This window comes from Megalobrama amblycephala, linkage group LG14 (assembly GCF_018812025.1).
Source record: "Megalobrama amblycephala isolate DHTTF-2021 linkage group LG14, ASM1881202v1, whole genome shotgun sequence".
In the NCBI taxonomy this organism is placed as follows: Eukaryota; Metazoa; Chordata; class Actinopteri; order Cypriniformes; family Xenocyprididae; genus Megalobrama; species Megalobrama amblycephala.
In genome coordinates this window covers 45,812,967-45,836,799 of record NC_063057.1, presented here as the reverse complement: position 1 = coordinate 45,836,799, position 23,833 = coordinate 45,812,967, and the positions used below count along the sequence as shown (strand labels likewise).

At 41.2% G+C, this 23,833-nt stretch overlaps 1 protein-coding gene across 1 annotated transcript; it reads left to right on the top strand.

Moving 5' to 3' along the window:
* The first annotated feature begins 428 nt into the window (after positions 1-428).
* On the top strand, positions 429-16,306 carry LOC125245801 (tripartite motif-containing protein 16-like). The gene is made up of 6 exons (XM_048156565.1): positions 429-1,070; positions 10,129-10,224; positions 10,310-10,543; positions 11,403-11,562; positions 11,716-11,763; positions 15,777-16,306. Exons 1-6 carry the CDS (start codon positions 498-500, stop codon positions 16,304-16,306), a joined length of 1,641 nt encoding a protein of 546 aa, XP_048012522.1. The 5' UTR covers positions 429-497.
* The last annotated feature ends 7,527 nt before the right edge of the window (positions 16,307-23,833 follow it).

The following is a 23,833-nucleotide window of genomic DNA, read 5'->3' as shown; positions in this document are numbered from 1 at the left end:
TCAGTGTTGTTTTATCTGGCTTTAAACTAGTTTAAATCACAGAGACATTTGTTGAAGCTTCTCACTGGACCTCACAGTGCTGTTTTGTGGTTGCATGATCAAGACCAATCAGCGAGTGAAAGCATCCACAGCGCTGGACTGTGTGTACTGTAATTATGAACACAGTTTTCAGTCTGCATTAGCAGTGTAGTATTTAGGACACAGATTTACTGAACTTTTAAGGGTGTTGTCTTGCTTCTCTCTAACTTACATTTTTTGAGTGTGTGTCCGAGACTGATTAAACACAATGTGTGTGGAAACACACATGAAATATTTGGCAGGAATGAGGCTCTTCAAGACCAGGAATGAGGAAGCTGCTTTACAGACACGCCACGCCTGTTTTACAGACATCACTTAAACACAGAACCAGGAAACAGGAATCACATGACTTCAGAGAAAGAGAAACTGAAGTGTAGTTGAGCTGTTTTGTGTTTGTGTCTCTGTGTTCATGCAGTAAAATGGCAGAAGCCAGATTTTCTCAGGATGAGTTTATGTGTCCAGTGTGTCTGGATCTCCTGAAGGATCCAGTAGCCATTCCCTGTGGACACAGTTACTGTAAAATCTGTATTACAGGCTGCTGGGATCAGGAGGATCAGATGAGAGTCTACAGCTGTCCTCAGTGCAGACAGACCTTCAGTCCAAGACCTGCTTTAGCTAAAAACACCATTCTGGCTGAAATGGTGGAGAAACTGAAGAAGATTAAATTTCCTGCTGACTGTTACGCTGGAGCTGGAGATGTGCAGTGTGACGTCTGTACTGGAAGAAAACACAAAGCCGTCAAGTCCTGTCTGGTGTGTCTGAACTCTTACTGTCAGAATCACCTTGAACAACATGAGAGTTTGTTTAAAGGAAAGAGACACAATCTGACTGAAGCCACTGGACGACTGCAGGAGATGATCTGCCAGAAACACGACAAGATCCTTGAGGTTTTCTGCCGCACTGATCAGAAGTGTATATGTCTGCTGTGTACGATGGATGAACATAAAAACCACGACACTGTATCAGCTGCATCACAGAGGACAGAAAAACAGGTATGAACTTAAAGATGTCACATTATGATTATTTACATGTTCATAACTTTGTTTATAAGGTCTACTAGAATAAATTTACATATTTAATGACTATTGTCACCCTCACTGTCTGAACACTGTTTTATTTTTTAGTTTCTTTAAAACCCATCTTCCAAAAATCACAGTCTGCTGTTATTGGTTGACCGCATAAAGTGTGTTTTGTAAATGTAACGCACCTCACCATAAACAGTGATGGAGAGGGGGAGGGATGCAGGACTGAATGATTAAGCTCCTCCCGAACCTACGTTTGTAACTTCATTTATAACATCAGACCTGCATGAAACTGCATAGTTCAGAAATCAGTCATTACAAAAAATAGTGAGGACACAATAAAAGACTAATGTTGTATACTGCTGAGGAATGTGTTAAAAGTACATTTTGATTATCAAGTTAATCTGCATTAGTAAGGCTGCAAAAAAGGGTTTAGAGTAAGTGTTGTAAAAACAGTGGGTCTCATTCACTAAGCATGTGTATTCATGAATCTGTGCATGAAATCTGTGTACAAACGTTTTCAAAAGAACAAACTTCACAAAGTTTGTACACAAAGAACTGTGTACAAAAGAAAATCATGATTCATCTGTTATGGTGCCTGAAGAGAGAACTCAAAAGCAGAGGATAGCGCAGCAGTTTATTTGACACTTCTGAGTATAACTAGAGATGTTCCGATACCCCTTTTCCATTCCCGATACCGATTTCGATACCTGAGCTCAGGGTATCGGCTGATACCGAGTACTGATCCGATACCTGGGTGTGTATCTGTATATACTACTAGCCCTGCATGAATTGATATAATTATTTTTAGGGCTGTGTATTGCCAAGAATTTTGTACAAGACATATCACGATACAGGATTATGATATGATATATGAGCAATATCACACGAGTAGCCGTGCGATATGGCTGTATATCACCACGCTGTGATTCGTCCGTAGGCACGAGGCCGCAGGCCGAGTGCCGTAGGTAATCACAGCGTGCTGATATACAGCCATATCGCACGGCTACGAGTGTGATATTGCGTTTATACAACAGTTCGACGGCACGAGTGTGTAAATAAATAAGAACAACAACGGAGTGTCTTTAAAACCCTCTTTTGTGCAGCACTACTTCCTTCCGCCACGGATTCAAATCTCAATTTGACAGTTGGACCAAGCCTCCGTTACTAATTCTAAAACGATATTTCAGAACTAGTAACGAAGGAACGTTGAGTCGCTTCATTGAAACACATTGAATTTTGTACAGTATTAGAGAGAGCGAGAGCGAGAGAGAGAGAGTAGGCTATTACCTGTGTCTGGTATATTGCATTACATTAATTCTTCAAGTCGATGTCCATAATATTATATCCTTTATACAAGTCCGTTTGAATGTCCGCTGAGGAAAGCGATCTTTGTATTTGTCCTTTTCCGTAACATCCATTACACCACAGCGCTAAAAACAACTTCCTTTTGCAAAAGTTCCTTTCAATTTAAAAGTCTCTTGTGCTTCACTGACTCATTCTCCTGTAAAGTGTTGCCGCCATCTAATGGCGTATTAATGTAATGTTCACTCAATCCATATTACTTATTGGACATCTTTATATAAAATCATATTTATTAACAATAATATTTAGAACAACAAATAAGCACAACTGTACAGTTCAGTCAAACATAAAGCACTAGTAAAAAATTAGGTCACCATTTACGCTTGTATGTGGGTTTTACAAATATTTAACGAATGAAAAGGATTTTAAAGAGCTTGTGACAAAACCTCCTAACTCCATTGGATCCTCAAACTGTCAATCAAGCCTCATTAATCTGCCTCACCTCCTGAATAAAGTGCGCACGCAGTTTGGACATCTCCTCTGTGCAATGCAAAGGTAAATAAAGATCTGTTGAAAAAAATTGTAAAGCGTTTTCTTTACTCAAAAAAAACATATGTTTATAAAGTTTAATGTTTTACGTATTACATAGTGGAGAAGAGTCTGATATGTCCCGTCTAGTTGTAGCCAATGTGCTATATAAGGATGTAACGTAACGTTTATTATTATCAAATTTAATATAACGTTAGCACAATTCGACTTGCTCTGGAACAAATAATAGATTAATAAGACCAAAGATTGCCCGTTCTATGTACTCAAATTGAATTATGTCTCATGTTTAACCATTATAAGAGCCAGCGGCAAATCCCCGAGGCATTGGCCGAGATGAAGCTGTTCTCGGCGGTTACAGAAGCACTGAACGGCCGCTGACGCACTCGAGCTCGCATCTCCGAAAACGTCAAAACAAATGGTAAAATAGGCGCTGTTATTAAATATGAGTCACATATTTCAGGTCTAAACAACTACATTCTCGCCTAAAAAACTATTAAAACTACAGTTCGTGGTACAAGAAGTAGTATTTGTAAAAATTACGGTTGATTTGATCGGCCGCCATGACGGTCACTTCAAGCGGAGTGATACAAACGGTGAAAAGGCAGTAGGAGTGCTGTTATCACTGAAATATCGCATGGCTATCAGCCAATCAGATTCGAGAACCAGACAGAACTGTTGTATAAATTGTGATATATTGCGATATTGTAAGAAAGGTGATATATTGTGATATTTCTCATTTTTTGTTGTTTTTTATAAAAATATAATTTAAAAATATAAATTAGTGTCATAAAGAACACTCAACCATATGCATAAAACCTGACAAGCAACTTTATTTTAATCAATACAGTATCATTTGCATTTATATCACTAATCACTATTTTGTGCAATCTAAGGGAAAATAGTAAAGTGATTGCAGGATTTTTTTAGGTGTATATGTTTTAAAGGTTAACAGTATAGCAGTTTTTAATTTCTAAACTATTTAACAAGAGAAAGAGCATAGTCCATTCCACGACTGAATGACTGTTTTATATTTAATACTGTAAAGCTGTTTGCTTTAAAGCAGTCTATTTTATAAGGTGCTATTTAAAGTACTGATCTGCAGAGCTGGTGCAACCATATCCACATCAATATGATCAGATGCTTTCTTTCTGCTGCCACCGCTGTCAATTTTGTTGTGTGTTTATTTTAGTTACTGAGAGGAAAACGTGCAGTACATACTTTAAATTCTATCGAAAGCTTCTCTGCAGCGTGGATGATGTCGTTAAGTGAGCTCTCAGATTCATTGCGTTTCCTAAGTTTTGGATTTTAACATGCCTATTTTGCAAACAAAATGACTCTTGTTGATTTCCTTAGTGGCTTCTTTATAGCCAAAATGAGTCCACACTTCAGCTCTGTACACCGCGGGAGCGGAATAATTCTATCATCTTGTAAATTGGGTTTGCTAATGCTAACGCTATTGATGCGCACCTTGCGCTTCTTTGGCTCCACGTCAGCTTGCAATTTTGTCTGTAATCTTTATCGCTCGTTGGCTGTCTTTTGAAAACTGTGATTGAATGAATCTTCTAAAGATTGTTGATTCTGCCACGCCTAATCCTTCTCCGTCCTAGCCTTTCTTTAACCATCGTGTTGCGCGGGGTGACGCGTCTTCAAAGACAGTGGTTGCTTGTGGCAACACAGCACAACTTCCTGTGTTTGCATTCTGAGCCACGAATTCTCTTGCTGCATTAAGCAAAAATAGCAGGCACAACTCGATATTGTTTAAGAAAATAGCATCGGATCGGTACGTGAATTTAAGTACTCGCCGATACCGATGCAAGAATTTTTTTGTGGTATCGGTGGTATTTCCGATACTAGTATCGGAATCGGAACAACCCTAAGTATAACAAACATCAGCAGTAGAACAGGTAAGAAAATAAAACCCACAGAACAGATCCAAAACACAAGAGACGAGGCACACAAAACAATCTACTGACAACAAAGGACAGACACCACAGAGAATAAAAGGGAAATGGGAATAGGCAACAGGTGAGGGAAATCAGCTTGTGATCTGTGCGCACCTGCACTGAATAATCAGTGCTGATCAGTGCCAGGTCATGAGCTGCAGAAAAATGACAGAACACACACAGACAACAGGTAAGTTTGATGCTCCCTGAACCATGACAGTTGCTCCCAGCTGTCGACAGAACTCTGTCCAAAACTTAGACATGCATTGGGGACCCCTGTCATGCTGCGTTCACACCCGACGCGACTTTTGCGAATAAAACGCGCTATTTGCGCGTAGTTGGAGGCTTGGACATTTTGAGTTTACTCGCTTCATTCGCTTCATACGCTTCATACGCGCGTGAAATTCACTTCACAACAGACGCGAATTTGTGTTATGACAGGGGCTCTCCCGCTCCTTTATGTGTCCCAGACTCTTCCACTCTTTCTGCACAGTTCCTCTGAATAAACACAACTCGTCAGTGAGGAAATAGTTGTAAATTACAGCTCAATTTGTTGGCTTTAGTTAGCTTGTAGTCTCAATATGTGTGTATATATATATAGCTCAAATTGAGTAAAGACTGTTTTTTACAATTTACCAGATTGTCCGACCTCCTCACTCACTTTCTTTCAAGCAAGATCCTTTTTATTTCTGTTTCTATAAAAGTATGAAGATGTACAGCGAAGATGATTTTGTCCTCCATGTTGTTTCGGATTTTCTGCCTCAGCTCGCTACGTCACGTCACTACTAGAGCAAGCTTCTGATTGGTTAACGCGGCGCGAATTTTCACCAAAGTTCAGATTTTTCAACTTGCGCGTCAAACGCCCGAAACGCACAATTTGCACCGCAGGATGTTGCTCAATTGGAGCCTTCACCCACAGCACAAACAGGACAGGCTGACACAAACTGACGAGCGTCCTGTGCCATGGACGGCCACCAAAACCATTTCTTGATTAAACAGCATGTGCGAGTCGCTCCTGGGTGGCAAGCTAGTTCGGATGAGTGATCCCACTGTAGGACGCTAGTTCAGACTGACTCAGGCACAAACAACAGGCTCTCAGGGCACTCCGCGGGAATAGTGACGTTGCGCAGAGCATCGCAGACTCTGGACTCCACCCCCAGGTAATCATTGCTACCACCCAATCGGGAGGCAGAATGGTCACAGGGAGAGTGGATCTAGGTTCAGCCTCAAAGATCCCTGAAAGTGCACCAGGCTTACCATTCTTAGACCCCGGGCGGTATGAAATGTTAAAATTGAAATGACTGAAAAACAGTGCCCAGGGAGTCTGTTGGGAATTTAGTCATTTGGCGGTGCGAATGTATTCTAAATTCTTATGATCGGTCCAAACAATAAAAGGGACCTCCGTGCCCTCTAACCAGTGACGCGACTCCTCCAATGCCAACGTCAATGTCGTAGTTCCGTTCAGAAGGGGTTAAACCAGGGGTGGGGAACGATAATCCTGGAGGGCCATTGTCCTGCAGAGTTTAACTCCAACCTTGAAAAAAAAGCACACATGCCTGTAATTTTAGTAATCCTGAAGACCTTGATTAGCTTCAGGTGTGTTTAATTAGGGTTGGAGCTAAACTCTGCAGGACAATGGCCCTCCAGGATCAACGTTCCCCACCCCTGGGGTAAACGATGAGAAAAAAAAGTGCAGGGATGTATTCTTTCATCCGAAGGTGATCTCTGAGACAAAATAGCCCCCGCTCCCACCTCCAACGCATCCACCTCCACAACGAACTGATGAGACGGATCCGGAGTGGCAAGGATGGGAGCCAAAACAAAGTGACTCTTTAGGTTTGTAAATGCAGTCTGGGCCTGCGCCAACCAACAGAATTGTCTTTGAGTATAAGGGAGATCAGTCAGAGCAAGAGCGAGCTGGCTAAAATTCCGAATGAACTGCCTGTAAAATCCCTCAGAAATTGCTGGACCGCTCTACTACTATCTGGGGTGGGCCAATCAGAAACTGCTTTTACTTTGGTGGGATCCATTTGGATACCCTCGGGCGAAAAAATAAAACCCAGGAACCAAACCAACAGTGCGTAAAACTCACACTTCTTCACCTTGGCGAATAAACGATTCTCAAGCAGCCGTTGGAGCGCTCATTCTGGGAGAAGATTAGGATGTCGTCAAGGTCGACCATGTCTCTGAGCAAGTCATTGACGAGTGTCTGGAAGGCCGCCTGGGGAGTTTTAAAGCCCAAAAGACATGGACCAAATATTCAAAGTGCCCCGTAGGGGTGTTAAAGTTGGTCTTCCATTTGTCCCCCTCACTTATTCCTACTAGGTGATAAGCATTGTGGAGGTCCAGCTTTGTAAAGATGGGTGCCCCCTGCAAGAGTTCGAAGGCCAATGACATCATCGGTAAAGGATAGCGATTCTTCACTGTGATGTCATTCAACCCCCGATAATCTATGCAGGGGCGCAGCGACCCCACAAAGAAGAACCCCACCCCAGCCAGAGGAAGAGGGCCGGATGATACCAGCTACCTGAGAATCATGAAAATTCCTTAATGAATTACAACATTCATGTCCATTGTCCCACATGCCCGTTCCCCATTCTCTAGCTTGCCCTATCAGGAGCGTGATGCTAAATGCCACCTTAGAGCTTTCCATGGGAAAACGAAGTGGCTGGAGTGGAAAAGTCAGGGAACACTGAGACAGGAAAGAACGGCATGAATTGGGCACACCAGAGGTAAGGAACGGCCACCTCAGATTCGGGCGAAGGAGGGACCGTAAGAGCCGCGGAAGGGTTGATCTGGACCAGATCAAGTCATTCTGATAGTTGGGTCAGCTGGAGAAACAGCTCTGGGAAAGCGCGATGAGAGGCATTGATCTCCTCCTGCTGCCTTCCCAGAAGAGCGCCTTGCTGCCTGAGAATTTGGTGAAATTCTGCATCTTCTGCTGAGTCCATGATGGTCAGTAGATTCTGTCAAGGTGCGTGAAGAGAGAACTCAAAAGCAGAGGATAGTGCAACAGTTTATTTGACACTTCAGGATATAACAAACCTCCAAAGTGTAGTGACACACATGGGCAACAAAGGAAGGTTAGAGAGTTCCAGAGCTGTCTGTACAGACACCTGTGGACACAGGCTGTGGAGACCACCTCAGGTGCGATACCTAACAGGACGAGGAACGAGACAGAATAGCAAACGTATGGCCTAGCTGTATACTCCTTGTCTAGACGTCCTGGGCACAGCAGTAGAACAGGTAAGAAAACAAAGAGACACGGAGCAGGTCCAAACCAAGATAGGAGTCACACAAAGGACAGACACCGCAGTGAATAAAAGGGAAACAGGAATAAGTGAGGGAAATCAACTTGTGATCTGTGGGCACCTGCACCGAATAATCAGCGCTTATTGTCCAGGTCACGAGCTGCAGAAAAATGAGACGCACACAGACAACAGGTAAAAGTCGATGATGCACCCTGATTCATGACATCATCAATAACTTTTGTTATAAAATTTATTCTAAATTACGAAAAATGTAGGAACATCTGAAACCAATGACCAGCATAATAGGACCCCTTCAAACTAGTAGTTCACACCAAAAAGTGAGTAGTCATCAGGGCTCCAGACTGCGACCAAATTACCTTTTTTCTTGTCAGTACAACTAAATTTTGTTTGAGGTTGCACTGGTGCCCAACTGATAAGAGCTGCTATTTCTGTTGCATATGAAAAATGCCATCAAAACAGCAATGCTACTTGTTCGAGATGTGCAGCATGGACCATTTATCAGCCCAGACAAATGCAGTGAGAGATCAGAACAGGAGATTATAGGCTGATCTCGATCACATGACACAGTTTCTACACAGCGTTTGAATTCGTCACAGTATTAAAGGTTAGTCCATCTTAAAATGGAAATTCTGTTATTAATTAATTACCCTCATGTCGTTCTACACCCGTAAGACCTTCATTCATCTTCAGAACACAAATTAAGATCTTTTTGATAAAATCCTATGGCTCAGTGAGGCCTCTATTGGACCCTTTTCACAGACAGATGACACGTTTTAACTGTCATCAGCATCGTAAATCTTTCACTCTTTTATAACTTTATTTTTTTTTAAATGTATGTACATTAATAACACTATTCTTAGTATTGTATTATCTTTTCATCAAAATACAAAAAAACTACATGGTTCTGGTCTCTGTGAATACTGTAAGAAACATTGGTAACTTTTCAAAAAACACTGCTGTGAAGATGTTTCTAATACAGCAGCTATGGGAGAGACTGTAAAGTTGACATCTTTCTCTCAACTGACTGCTGTTATCAATCTCTAATATTTTTTTTTTTTTTTTTTTTTTTTTTAAATTGTGAAAACGCTGTTGTTGAGTTTTTCTTTTGCTATTTGAGAATATGGGAACACAAAAAAAATATATTTAATGTATTCTCTCATTCACCTCCTAGAATTTTACCCAACTAAGACGACTTCCGCTTCTGAGTAACCAGAAATGTGAAAAAGGTCTATTGCCAGCAATGACACTGAACCTCTCAGAATCCAGAAGTGTACTATAGACGTCGTTAAAACAGTCAACATGACTACAGTGGTCTACAACATTTTTATGAAGCAACAAGAAAACTTTTTGTGCGCAAAACAAATAAATAAAAATAGCGACTTTGTTCAACAAGTTCTTCTCTTCCGTCTGGGCTTCTGACATGTGCTTATGAAAACACCACGACGCATGCGCACTTTTACAGAGCCCGCAGACTTTTTCCTGACAGTCAAAACAGTGTTACATCATGAAAGTGTGGACTCGTAAGAAGACGTGTTTAGGGTGCCATTTGGGATTCAGCTATAGTCTTCTGAAGCATTAAGAAAAATCAAATATGGTGCTATGTTTTGTCATGTGACATGAATGAGCCAGTGAGGTTTGGTGTTATTGATATGTCACCATATTTGATTTGGGCTCTAGAAACAGAGACATTATTCAGAATATCTTCTTTTGTGTTCTGCAAAAGAAAAAAGTTTGTAAAGACATGAGGATGAGTAAACAATTAAATAATTTACATTTCTGGGTGAACTATCTCTATAAAACTAGACTTTGATGAAATAATGCTGACACTTATGAATGAACCTATAACCTTACTATGCAAGATCTTTAACCCTCAATCTCAGCACTTCACAGATACTGGATTCATTTCTGTTTACTTGACGATTTATGTGATGTTTCTCCTGTCATTGGTTTGTCCTTTAGCACCAGCTGAAGGAGAAGCAGAGGTGTTTCCAGCAGAGGATCCAGCAGAGAGAGAAAGATCTTCAGCAGCTGAGAGAGGCTATGGAGTCTCATAAGGTGAGTCTGGAGAAGAAGAGAAGTTTGTGAAGTCTCAGTCAGACTCACTGAAGCCACTGTGTGATTGTGATGTGTGTCCTAACAGCGCTCTGCACAGACAGCAGTGGAGGACAGTGAGAGGATCTTCACTGAGCTCATCCGCTCCATTGAGAGAAGCCGCTCTGAGGCCACACAGCGGATCAGAGATCAGGAAAAGACTGCAGTGAGTCGAGCTGAAGGACGACTGGAGCGACTGGAGCAGGAGATCAATGATCTGAGGAGGAGAGACGCTGAGCTGGAGCAGCTTTCCCACACACAGGATCACATCCATTTCCTGCAGGTAACAGAGATCTAGAAGAACAGGATCATAGTGGACTTGAGCAAGAGACTCACAGAGAAACATTTCATGAGAGCAGAATGAGCCGTTGATCTGTGTGTTCGGTTATTATATAATCATCAGTCAGACTCTCATCTGATCTTCTTCTTTTGAGAGAGACGCACTTACAAATGCAGTTCAGCTCTGGAAATCTCTTAGGAAACATTTTTCTGAAAGATATATTGAGCTTCCAGAGAACAGCTCAAAACTTCACTGGTACCAGTTTCCCCCGCTAGATTTCCCATCCTCCTTTTACTTGTCTTTTTTTTTTTTTTTAATAGAAATTCTTGCTGAAACCTTTTATAATAATTTTCAGTAACACATTAATATACAGCCTCACTTCCTGTTTGAGGACTTCACTGTCAAATTAATTAGTGATGCTTCCGCATATTTAAACCACAAAACCTGATCTTGGGATCGTGTCCTAAGAGTCCTTGTGAGTTTAAGAGCCACTAACTGCTATATATAAATAATGGTTATAAATAATGGTCAATCTACTCGTTGACTTTAAGCTGCTTTTCCTGATCAAATCTACTCAACCCTGTCATGTGACTCCATTGATGCTCTTGATCTGTTAAGTTATTGGCAGATGTTTGATCATCAAGTGTTTTCCTAGAAAGTTCACATATCATTTAAGTGGTAAACGCTAGAACTTATAGATCTAACATGATATAATGAACATGAGAAGAATGAATCTGATGCTGTGAAAGTGCTGGATTGAGGAGAGTTACTAAAGATCAACAAGAGCTGCTCAAATCTGACAGCAGTGCAGGTTATTGGCTGAAGTGTGGAGGTGATGAGCTTTGATTTCTGTTTTCTGTAGAGTTTCCAGTCTCTCTCAGCTCCTCCTGAATCTACAGACGTAAATGACGATCCCTTCAGTTCTCTCTCCTCTTTTGATGTTGTGAGAGAATCTGCCCGTCAGCTGAGAGACAAACTGGAGGATTTCTGCAAAGAGGAGCTGAAGAAGATCTCTGACAGAGGTAAAGTCCTGGAGATTCATCTGCTCTCAGAAATGATCCTCCATCATCTCATATCATGAAGAAGATCATATTAGAAATGTCTTAGGAACGGATGCAGGGATCATTTTCTCTTGACATGATAATCACACTCTTCATGTCTGTTGTTTTCCACAGTCACTTTCACCAACATTGTTCCCAGAACCAGGAACGACTTCCTACAATGTAAGTCACTAAGAAAACAAGCAGAGAAACTCACTGAGTGTGTTCATGTTCTGAATGCTTTTGTCATGTTGTCAGTAGCGAAATCTTGATCAAGTGTGTCAGAAATATATTATATATATATATATATATATATATACTCATCTGTTTAAGGTGAAGGAACATCAAATTCAATCATTTTATTTGGTCAGAATTACATATATTATATTTTACCCTCGTACACCCTGTTCACGAAGACATCATACCTCAGCAGCGCGTTTCATGCTATGCAAAGTTTATCATCCACCTTATTCCTGATGAGCCTACAGTGTTATGAATTATGGGTGGCACTTCCAGTTTGGGGAACTCTCATTCAAAAAGACTGAAAGTAATCATTTCAGTCTAGTCTCCCAATTTAATTCACGATATATCCCATTAATTCACTGGAATGCACAAAGAATCTCTCGTTTTTCTCCTCAATTCCTCATGTCTCTTTCCAGGTTTGTTTTCACAGGTAAATAAAATTTATTATCTGTCAAAATTACAGAAATCACTTTGAAATAGTATCACGCAATGGTAAAATAAATTAACATTTTTGATTAAGGTAAAACGTATGTTACATAATACAGATTTATATTACTACAGTGATATTTAACCAGTTCGTTATTGCTGTGGAAAGAATCATGTTTTTGGGGTTATTCATGGTCTGTTTAAAGTACTTGTTAATGCCTTTACACTTTTAAATGTCCTTTTAACGTTGGATGGTTGAAAGATGAGTATAATAAAATGTCATACATTGTTAAAAAATTATTCAAGTATTATTGTGTTCATGGTGCGCTTAACGGGAGTTACACCTATAATTCACACAAAGCGTCATAGGCGTAGGAATAAGGTGGAAACATAAAACATCCAATAATGGAGCACCGGAAACAACCCGCAGCCACCTTTTTCAGTTCCTCCTGAATCAAAACAACAACAGGGTATTCGCGGGACATTGAAAAGCATTAAAAGTCATTAAATGGATTTTGTGAAAATTAAGGCCTTAAATGGCTTTAAAAATCATTCAATTTTATTCCTACAGGCAAATTTTTTTATAGTTTTGAATAAAGAAACAATACGAGTATAACTCCAGGGTAGTTGGAAAATGAGCCTATTTTCAAAATCATGTTCCTTTAGATCAAGATGCTTTTACTAGTGTAACTTATCCACTGGAGGCAAGTTGATTTGAACTCATGTGCAGTATTTATTTAACATAAACGTGTACAATAGGGGTATCCAACCCTGGACCTGGTGGGCTACCGCCCTGCTGATTTCAGCTCCAACCCCAATCAAACACACCTGAACCAGCTAATCGTGGTGTTCAGGGCTGATTGATAATTACAGACAGGAGTGTTAGAGCATAGTTGAAACTGATGGTGCGTTCAAGTCCTCCTGGGAAGTTCGTATTTACAAGGTGGGAAGTTGTGTTTACGATGGTAGGTGCGTTCAAGTCACTTGTGTCGGAGTATGATGGCAGTGTGCCTTCTCTAAAATAATTGCACAAAATAACAACACTTCAACTTAGAAAATGTAGAGCAAAGAATGTGCATTGGTTGTATGTTGCTGTTTTATGTTTTTAATTAATTTATGAAGCCATTGTAAACTTTATTGTTACATATTACATTTTTATATTATGATGCTATCGTATTTTTTGTAAAAATATATGATCTTCCCGACATGACTTGAACGCATGATGAAATCTGCAGGACATAGCACTCCAGGAGCAGGGTTGGACAGCACTGGTGTACAAAATAAACAAAGACTTGATTAAGCATAACTTAACTTGACCTGACATAAAACTCACTCAACAGTGATACAGGGAACATCAAAGCTAGACAAGAGAACAATGAAACACAAGGGCTATTTACACAGAGAGACGAGTGACAAACAAGGAACACCTGTGAACAATCAAGACAATGACCCAATCACAAAACCACATGACTAAAACAACCAATGACAACATGACACAATGGGCATGTATGACTTCATGTGGTGCCGCAAAGATCGACTGCCGTCTGACAAAAGAAAATTTGTCTGACTTTGATTGGCGCTGCAGCCACCTTAAGATAACATCAAAGTACCGCGAGAGCAAAACGAGACCAGCCACCTAGATCAGGTGCTACATTTGCTCAAAATCGGCTATGAAAGCCTTGATGACGACACACTTTATTCTCATTGGTCAGATTCGGTGATGATAAGGATGTTGTGTGGTTTTTTTAGACAAGTTTCTGTATGGAATATCTGATGCTCCAACAAAACATTAAAGTCCCTGTAAAGTCAATTCTGAGAATTCTTTCTAAACACTTTATAAATGTTACAAATGTATTGCTGAAACACATTACAAAGTCTGTGAATTGTGTAATGCTTAATTGTGAAGTTAGAGCGTTAAACAGTTTTTCACCAAGTCTCTGCTCAGGATTTTTTGGGCGGAGCTAAAACGGGGGTCTGATGACGCACATCATCCCCCGAGCATAGCCCCTCCCCTAACACTATATAATGTGTTCCCCTAACGCATATTACATGGTTGTTATAATATACAATATGCTCGGTCTCCTTATTTAAATTTCCTAAAACGATGATATGAAGGATTCTAAAGTGATCGTTCTACGCCTGATAATTTTACAAACTTTAATCAGACAGCTGGGATTCACAGATAATCCGCTGTTTTTGGTGAATGTGACTGAAAAGACCTCGGCCCCCCTCCCGCCTCGGCCTTCTTACCGTCCCGACGATAACCGATGATATATGGGGCCGGACAGAGTCTCTCCCGTCCCGGGCCTCATCCTCCCGTCTCGCGGCGCCGTCATTTGTTGACTCGACAACAGTCGGCAGTACGTGCCCATTGAGTGTAAATAGCCGAGTTTGCGTATGTTATAATTAGTAGGTAGTCCACAGTAACTCTACTAAAATGTGCAACCCTCTAATGTGATTCTTTTGTTTATATGCATCAGTATGTTTGACTCATTAGACTCGAGTCAGTTGAGACGGCAGCTCTCGCGAGTGGGTGTGGTTTCAGCGCCGACAGCGGACACGCCCCCAGTGTTTGAGAGCAGAGAGCGCTGCCTATTTTTTTCGAGATTTTGATAACTTATTTCATTTACTTGCGGATTTTTTTAATTATTCAAATTTGGCTGGGTGGTTAATAACACATTTTTCTGTGGTGTGACAAACTCAGAACACATACTTTAAAATGACTTTACAGGGACTTTAACAAAAATATATATATTATTTCAATTCACTTGTTCGCCTACAATCAATGCAAAATCGTGTGGTCTGCCATGAATGATGTTAGTTCAGTACGCTATGGAAAACACGAAGTGTCCGACCTGACAGCCGTCTCTGTACTTCTTCCCTGCCTGCAACCGGCAGATCTCGCCATCTGGTGACAGGCTAGTGTAGTTCATGTCGAACAAGCCTATTCAGAAGGCGAGCGCGTGGCAAGATCACATGAGGAGCAAGAGCATCACATGACAACAGGAAGCACTTGGCAAACATAACAAACATAGCAGTGAAACATAAAAAGGAGCATGAACAAAACATCAAATAAGACATTACCAATAGATAAGTAAAATGACAAAATATATTTTTTGTTTTCTGGAATTTTTTTTTTTTATATATATAATTTTGGGTTTTTTTGGGACAGAAACAAGAAACAAGATTTTAAACAGAAATAAGATTATTTTTCTTACCCCATTGGCAGATCATTTTATTTGTTTTAAGCAAAAAACTCACTTTATTTTGATTTTTTCCCCAGGAAATAAGAAAAAAAAAAAACTAATGTCAATTTACTTATATTTAGTTATGTAGTAAAAGCACATGGGTTTAAAGATTTTTAGATATTGAGACTGAAAACAAGACAAAAATACAATTTTTTTTTTTTTTTAGTGTTTCTGGTAAACTGTACAGAGACACTGATGGTATACTGAACATGAAGAGTTCAGAAACATTAAAAGATCAGATTGATAATTCCTGATTCTGATGTGTTTTATCTCCATCAGATTCCCGTCAGCTCAACCTGGATCTGAACACAGTAAATAAATACCTCCATCTGTCTGAGAGGAACAGAGTGATTACTTACACTAACACCGTCCAGCCGTATCCTGATCATCCAGACAGATTTGATCATGCGTGGCAGGTGTTGTGTAGAGAGAGTGTGTGTGGACGCTGTTACTGGGAGATTGAGTGGAGTGTTGGTGTGCGTATATCAGTGTCATATAAGAGCATCAGCAGGAAGGTATCGGGTAATGAGTGTTTGTTTGGATATAATGATCAGTCCTGGTGTTTGTTCTGCTCTTCCTCCAGTTACTCATTCTGGCACAATAACATACAGACTAAACTCCCTGTAAAGCCCATCAGCAGTAGAATAGGAGTGTATGTGGATCACAGTGCAGGAACTCTGTCCTTCTACAGCGTCTCTGGAGACACAATGATCCTCATCCACACAGTCCAGACCACATTCACTCAACCGCTCTATCCTGGGTTTAGGCTTAGTTATTTGTTTTGTTCTGGATCAGTGAAACTGTGTTGATGAATCAGAATAGACTGTAGAGAGACTCTACCCATAATGCTTTGAGCTCATGATGAATCAGTAACAGTGAGATGTTATAGAGTCTCTTATTTTCTCTTCATTACATTAATACTACAGCTGAACTTCTGTCAGTGAAATAACATGAAGAATAAATGTGTGTAATCAATCCTCAGATAGACAGTGAGATCAGTGTGTGTGTATGTGTGTGTGTGTGTGTGTGTGTGTGTGTGTGTGTGTGTGTGTGAGTGTGTGTGAGAGAGAGTGTGTGTAATCCAGTTACTTTAAATAAACCTCCTCCAGAACAGGATTCACAGATCTGATACTCTGACAACTCTGAGAAAACATAAAATAAGGATTAAGTCAAATTATCATCAGTTAAATCCTGATAACTATCTCTCATTAGATGAGCAACCCATGTGATGACCTTTGACCTTCCTGAAAGATGAGCCAGTCTTACTCGATTATGACGTCTGTCAGTGTTTCTACATGTTAAAGAAACCTGCTGTACCTGAAAAACTTCTTTGTTCTATTGTGTGTAATTTGATTCTTTGTTCTTATTTTTAACAACAAAAATTAAATAACCAAAACATCTTTATTGTGAGACATTGTTACTGTTATTTTTATTTGAAATAAAATGTCTTATATCTTAAACTAAGATTTTGATCATTTCGCCCACCACAAAATGACACATAATATGAACTCTGCTTTATTAAGTCATACACTGTTTTTTTATTAATATTATTGTTATATTTGGTATGAATGATTTCTACATCCAAAGATTACAGTTTTGCCTATTAGACAAAATATCTCACTCTTCCAGTTATATAGATCAATAGGACTTTTATTTTGATTTGGCTGAAGAAAGGTTTGTGTTTTTACACATTTAAAGTGTTAAAATTAATGCAAACTGTTGGGTAAGTTTAAATTACTTTTACAAGCGATAAATAATAAATAAAATATTATTGAAATCAACATTGCAATGCCTTATTTAATAATATTTTTGGGAGTAAATAGCATCATGAGTAACACAAAATGTGCGTCTCTTTTCGCTCTCTATAATGTGAGTCAATTTATCGTAAACACAAATTCATTTACTGGAAAGAAGTGATTGAATCAATTGTTTTGTAAAATGATTCAGTGAATCGAAGCGCTCAAATCACCGCAGGCTGACGTCACCTGCAGCTCAAAAACTGTAAATGAATGAGAACACAAATGTGTGATGACAACTTTTACAAACCAACTGCTGATGTTTTCATTTTAAGTTCAATCTATTAAATGTGACGTTCGACTAAATGAATACAAAATACAAATCATAAATAAAATATTATTTGTATTTATTTTTTAATCAGATCTTTTAAGTCCATTAACTCTCACTCTCTCCCAGGTGAAAAAATACTACTAACTACTAATACTATAGTAATTTATAGTAAATACTGTAGTGTTTTTGAACCATACTATAATAAAGTACTTAAATTAATTTATTGTGCTAATTCTATACACAGTTTACTGTAGTAAAACATAAAGTATACCACAGTATTTATTACATTTTATCAGTTCACAATAGTTAATACTACAGTATGATTTAGCAATCATTTCATATGTTGTAAATAATATAATATACACAGTTGGCTATCCTACAATTTACTATAGTATTTTTTCCTGAGCTGAACTGCTGAACAAGAGCTGATTGAGCTGATTTATTTTTCTTTGTTAATAATTCTCTTTTTAAACACAGAAAAACTCCTGATGAAGCGACTGAGATCCAAGTGACACACTATTATAAAGAGTGAGTTTATTAAAGAGGACATTGAAGACATTAAGATTGAAGAAACATTCAGAGTGAAACAAGAAGAAACTGAGGAACAAACAGGTTGGTTTAAGTCCAGTCCAGCTCTACAGAAAAGAATGATATTTTTGAAGAGTGTCAATTAAAGGGCTTTATATTAACATGGAGCAGGTCAGATGTGTTGATCTTCAACCTGAGAAGATCCTGGGCTGTTTTCAGCCCCGACAAAACGTTGCAAAACTGTTTTTTAAAGGAAATGGTAGTGCATTGAACGTCCTGTTCTGATGACATAAGAGTTGCAACTATGGCAGCTGAGAAGGCCATTCTTTGTGTTCTTTTTGAAGAATTTTCGGAGCCTGATAATCAGTATAAATACGTATTTAATACTGCAAAATACACTAAATGTTACAGTCACTGCCCTAGCCTACCAGAATAAAAGAGAACACATTTGAAAAAGACTTTACTTGGACCCATTGTGCGAGCTGTCTCTTTAATCTTGTGGTTTATATACATGTTGCTGCTGATTGGGCTGACATTTTTGACACCCACCAAACAAGAGAAAATGTATATTTCGAACCCGTTTCCAGGAAACATGTCGTTCAACCTGGAAATCGTAGCAAAACGCTGCGCACCAGTTTGAGCTTGAACATGCCCTAGCTTTGGTGTTCGTTATTACGATGTGTCACACATTAAATCAGGAAAAATAATTCAGACATTGTTTTCTGTAAAATTAAACCCAAAATCTAAAATCTACTTCTGAATTGAAAACAATGAAAACCATTAATTTATTTCATTTAATTATGCAACAGTATCTAACAAAAATATGGAGGCTGCAGTAACTAAAATTCAGATGGTTGTAGGAACTGTGGACGAACCAGACAAATGAATCATTCAGATGATTCTTTCAAACATAATCCTAATTCAGAATCAAGTTCCGACTCCAGCTCGTCTGCAGAGTAAACCAAGGCTGATTAATTTTATGACACCCCATGCTTCCTGATAACAGGAGAAGTGACAAACCAAATGGTCACCAGGAAGATAAAGATTCTTTGATCACCAGATCAAAGAAACAGAGAAAACAATGCAGGCCCTATTTGTTTCTCTAAAGGACCTAACTTAACTGAAAACTCAACAGAGACTGTCATACAACTAAAACTGCATCAAAATTGTTCCAAACAATTTTAAATGGACTTATCAAACATCTTTTAACTACATACATTTTACATTATGTGTTCACAAATAGTTATGCTTTAAAACACTCAACAATTCATGTAAATGTGTTAATTCTTGACTGAATGAATGAAAGTATGCTTTATTTTGTCTCTTTCCCCCTTTCCTATATCCTGACTTGAATTAAATCTGTTTAAAATGTATTGTATTCCATTTAATAGAAACTATGTTAAATTGACTCTCTCTGCTGAAGCAGACCAGGATGTAACACCCATGTTTTATTGGGGGCAGAGAAAGCCCTTTTGAAACAGGACAATATCTGATTGGCCAAGACTCCTCTGAGGTGTGAAAACAACTAGTTTAAATAGTCAAACTGCAAGAGAAGACGGATGTGGCAAGGGGGGCGTGGTTCAGCGAACGCTGCAGCGGGGGAGAGCGTCAGGAGACGCGCGGTGGATGAGCGGGTTAAGCGCAAATAACAAACACCTGTCTCTCGTTACAGTAATTGCCGTGGAGAGAGTATTTAACGCCAGGAGAAACAGGAGCAAGCGAGAGAGAGAAGGACTACTGGCTGCCACACTCCTGGAGACCTGCTGAAACTGCTGGAGTGAATCACAATATTATTTATGACTGTTTTTGTGCCTGTCTGCACACCTTTTTGTTTAATTGTATTAATAAAGCAGCCAGTAGTCATAGCCGACCCTTGTCGTCTTCCTTCCTTGAATTACGAACTCTGTTACACTGGTGCCGAAACCCGGGAGGGAAGACGGACGCGGCCGCCATGCAAACGCCCTCCGCCGCACCATTTGCGGAGCTCATCACGTCCCTCGCGGTCATGCAGCGAGAACAACATCAGGCCCTGCTGGACTTACATCAAGATCAGGAGAGGCGGTTCCAAACCGTCCTCCAAGTCCAGCAGGAAGACCGCGAGAGGTTCCGGAGCTGGATGGACCGGGAGGTTCGGCCGGAAGCCCTGGAACAACGAGCTGTGCCCGCCAGCATTCCACTTCACAAAATGGGGCCTGAGGACGACCCGGAAGCATTTCTTGACCTCTTCGAGAGGACGGCCGAGGTCTGTGGATGGCCAAAGGACCAGTGGCCGATGCGCCTGGTCCCGCTGCTCTCCGGGGAGTCCCAGGCCGCGGCACAGCAGCTTCCTGTGCAGAACCTCCTGGTGTTTGAAGATCTGAAGAGGGCCATCATCCAGCGGGTCGGCCGGAGCCCTGAACAACACCGCCAGCGGTTCCGGTCCTTGGAGCTGGCGGAGTCCGGCCGGCCCTTCGTGATGGCCCAACAGCTCCGGGACTCCTGCAGCAAATGGTTGCTGGCCGACGGAAGCGACGTGGAGATGATCATCGACCGAGTGGTACTGGAGCAGTTTATCACTCGGCTGCCCAGGAGGACAGCCGAGTGGGTCCAGTGCCACCGCCCCACGTCGCTGGAGTCGGCTATTCATCTTGCGGAGGACCATATGGTGGTGTGCCCAGGGGTCGGCGAACCTCTTCCATCTGCTTCTCTCTCTCCCTCTCTTCCATCTCCTTCTCTCTCTCGCCCTGTCCCTCTACCCAGGTCTCGTCCACCCGGCCCTCCTCGCGTCCCGCCCCGGGGGCGGGACTGCCGTCGGCCGGGGTGGACCCCGCTCCTGTTTCTCCGCTCTCTTCACGCCAGCCGCTTAACCCACTCTCTGCCACCGGAGCGGCGGGGAGGTCTGGGCCAGCCTGCTGACGTTGCGGGGACCCGGACCATTTTGTGGACAGGTGCCCAGTTATGGAGGTAAGGACAATGATCCGGGTCCCAGATGTCCCGCAGGCTGCCCCCGGTCAGGCTGGGTGGTACCAAATACCTGTGAGTATTAAGGGGGGTACCTATCAGGCATTGGTGGATTCAGGATGTAACCAAACCTTGATCCATCAAAGTCTGGTACAATCTGGGGCATTGGATACGAGCCGCATGGTTAAGGTGTGGTGTGTACACGGGGATGTGGTGGAGTATCCTTTTGTGCCAGTTATTATTCAATTTCGGGGTCAAAAACATAGTGTTGAGGTGGCAGTTAATCCGCACCTCCGGCATCCGTTAATTTTGGGAACGAATTGGCCAGCGTTTACAGAATTATTGGGGGTTTTATGTACGGATGCCTCTTGGGGAAAAAATGCACTGGAAGGGAGTGCGAGTGTGCAGGCGGGAGAGACTGAACCGGGACCACTGGGTACTGCTTCAGGGGAACAGAGTGAAATCGAGAGAATTATTCTCTCGGAGCGCGATGATTTTCCCCTGGAGCAGTCTCAGGATGAGACGCTAAAACGCGCATTTGAACAGGTCAGAACCATCGACGGTCAGCCTCTCCATCCTGGACAGCCGCTTACCTATCCATATTTTGCAATAATTAAAGATAGGTTGTATCGAATGACCCAAGACGCTCAGACAAAAGAAGATACAACACAGTTATTAGTTCCTAGGAGCCGCCGGGAAATGCTTTTCAGGCGGCTCATTCTAATCCAATGGCTGGTCATTTAGGACAGGGAACAACACTAAATCGCCTCATGACCCGATTTTTTTGGCCGGGCATTCATGAGAATGTGCGCAGGTGGTGCGCGGCTTGTCGTGAATGTCAGTTGGTAAACCCACCGGCCACCCCAAAAGCACCTTTGCGCCCCCTCCCATTAATGCAGGTCCCCTTCGAGAGAATTGGCATGGACCTCATCGGGCCATTAGAGCGATCAGCACGAGGACATCGTTTTGCATTAGTCATTGTGGATTATGCAACACGATATCCAGAAGCAGTGGCTCTCCGCAACATTTCCGCTAAGAGTGTTGCTGACGCACTGTTTTCTTTAATCTCCCGAGTGGGGATTCCTAAGGAAATCCTCACTGATCAGGGCACGGCGTTTATGTCACGGACGTTACGCGAACTTTACGAATTATTGGGCATTAAATCGATTCGGACCAGCGTCTTTCACCCACAAACGGACGGGCTGGTCGAACGTTTTAATCGCACGCTTAAAACAATGATTCGTAAATTCGTTCAGGAAGACACCAAAAATTGGGATAGATGGTTGGAACCCCTGTTGTTCACCGTGCGAGAGGTCCCGCAAGCCTCCACGGGGTTTTCCCCCTTCGAGTTGCTCTATGGTCGCCAGCCCAGGGGCGTGCTGGACGTCATAAGAGAGACTTGGGAGGACGGACCTTCTCAGTCTAAAAATGAAATTCAGTTTGTGATAGACCTGAGAACAAAACTCCACACTTTGGGGCGGCTCTCTATGGAGAATTTGTTACAGGCTCAGGACAAACAGAGCCGGCTGTATAACAGGGGAACCAATCTGCGTAAATTTGCACCGGGAGATAAAGTGCTTGTATTACTCCCAACGTCAAGTTCAAAATTACTTGCAAAGTGGCAAGGACCGTTTGAGGTCACACGGCAAGTTGGAGAGCTCGATTATGAGGTAATACGCTCAGATAGGAGAGGAGCACGTCAAATTTATCACCTCAATCTCCTTAAAAAATGGAATGAGGGAGAACCAGTGATGCTGGCGACGGTGATTAGTGGAGAGGATGATCTTGGACCAGAAGCGAATATAAAAAAACAATCTCTCGCTCTGGCCCCAGGGGGAGATCACCTCTCGCCCTCCCAGCTCATTGATTTAACCAAATTACAGGCGGATTTTGCCGACGTGTTTTCTCCCCTACCTGGCCATACAAACCTGAAATCATGCTGGTGATGTGTTCCTCACCAACCAGCGTCTCGGCTCTTTGGACGTGACGCATTCCTGCTCTTTGCAGGGTCTTCTTTGAGCTTTTCTTTCCCGATGGAGTGGATTCCTGGTTGGAGGCATTCCTCAAAATGCAGACACATTTCTTCTTGTTCACTATGGCCAGCTTTGTCTGGTAAGGATTCTCATTCTAAAAAATGAAAAAAATAATATTTACAAGACTTAAACAACAGAGCCAATTAGAAACCACACGTCTTGTTCCGGGTGTTATTTAACAAAGTAGGTAACCGTTAAGATCTCTCAAATCATCATGACTGAGGGTGTGGAGAAAGGCCTCATCAGTGTTGACATTTATAAAGACAACCCAATTATTAATAAACCTTTAACTATAATCAATTACAGCTAATACATTTACTAGCATTTAACTTTGACAGATCAAGTTTTGCTTCTTGTTACTTTATCTCTTGTCCATGTAAAACTTTTTAAAAAATTTGAGATCATTGTCATACTCACTGATTCACTAAGTTGACAATATATGTGTTTTTTCCTTCTTCTTGGAAAACATCTGAAAAATTAGGCTACATTTTGTCCACACTTTACATGTCAATAATACATCCGCAACAATAGGGAGCACCAAATATGTGTAAAATGTGTGTGCCCCCCAGGACTGATAAACGCAGTGAAGTCATCAAACAACTCATTAAGCAGCCAAGAAATACAGTGTGTCAGAGTGTAAATGGATTGAAAGTGGCACTGGATATTGCCAGAGAGCTGGACATACCCACCAGCTAGGCTCCTCGTTTCTTATTTCGGCTATGTACTGACACACTTGCCTGTTACTTTCTTCGAAGCAGCCGCTTTGAA

Bases quoted from the DNA above. Each gene is read 5' to 3' on its own strand.
- LOC125245801 (XM_048156565.1), top strand. From the start codon at position 498: ATGGCAGAAGCCAGATTTTCTCAGGATGAGTTTATGTGTCCAGTGTGT. The intron at 10,225-10,309 runs GTGAGTCTGGAG...GTGTCCTAACAG, and splicing joins AGGCTATGGAGTCTCATAAG to CGCTCTGCACAGACAGCAGT. The intron at 11,764-15,776 runs GTAAGTCACTAA...TATCTCCATCAG, and splicing joins CAGGAACGACTTCCTACAAT to ATTCCCGTCAGCTCAACCTG.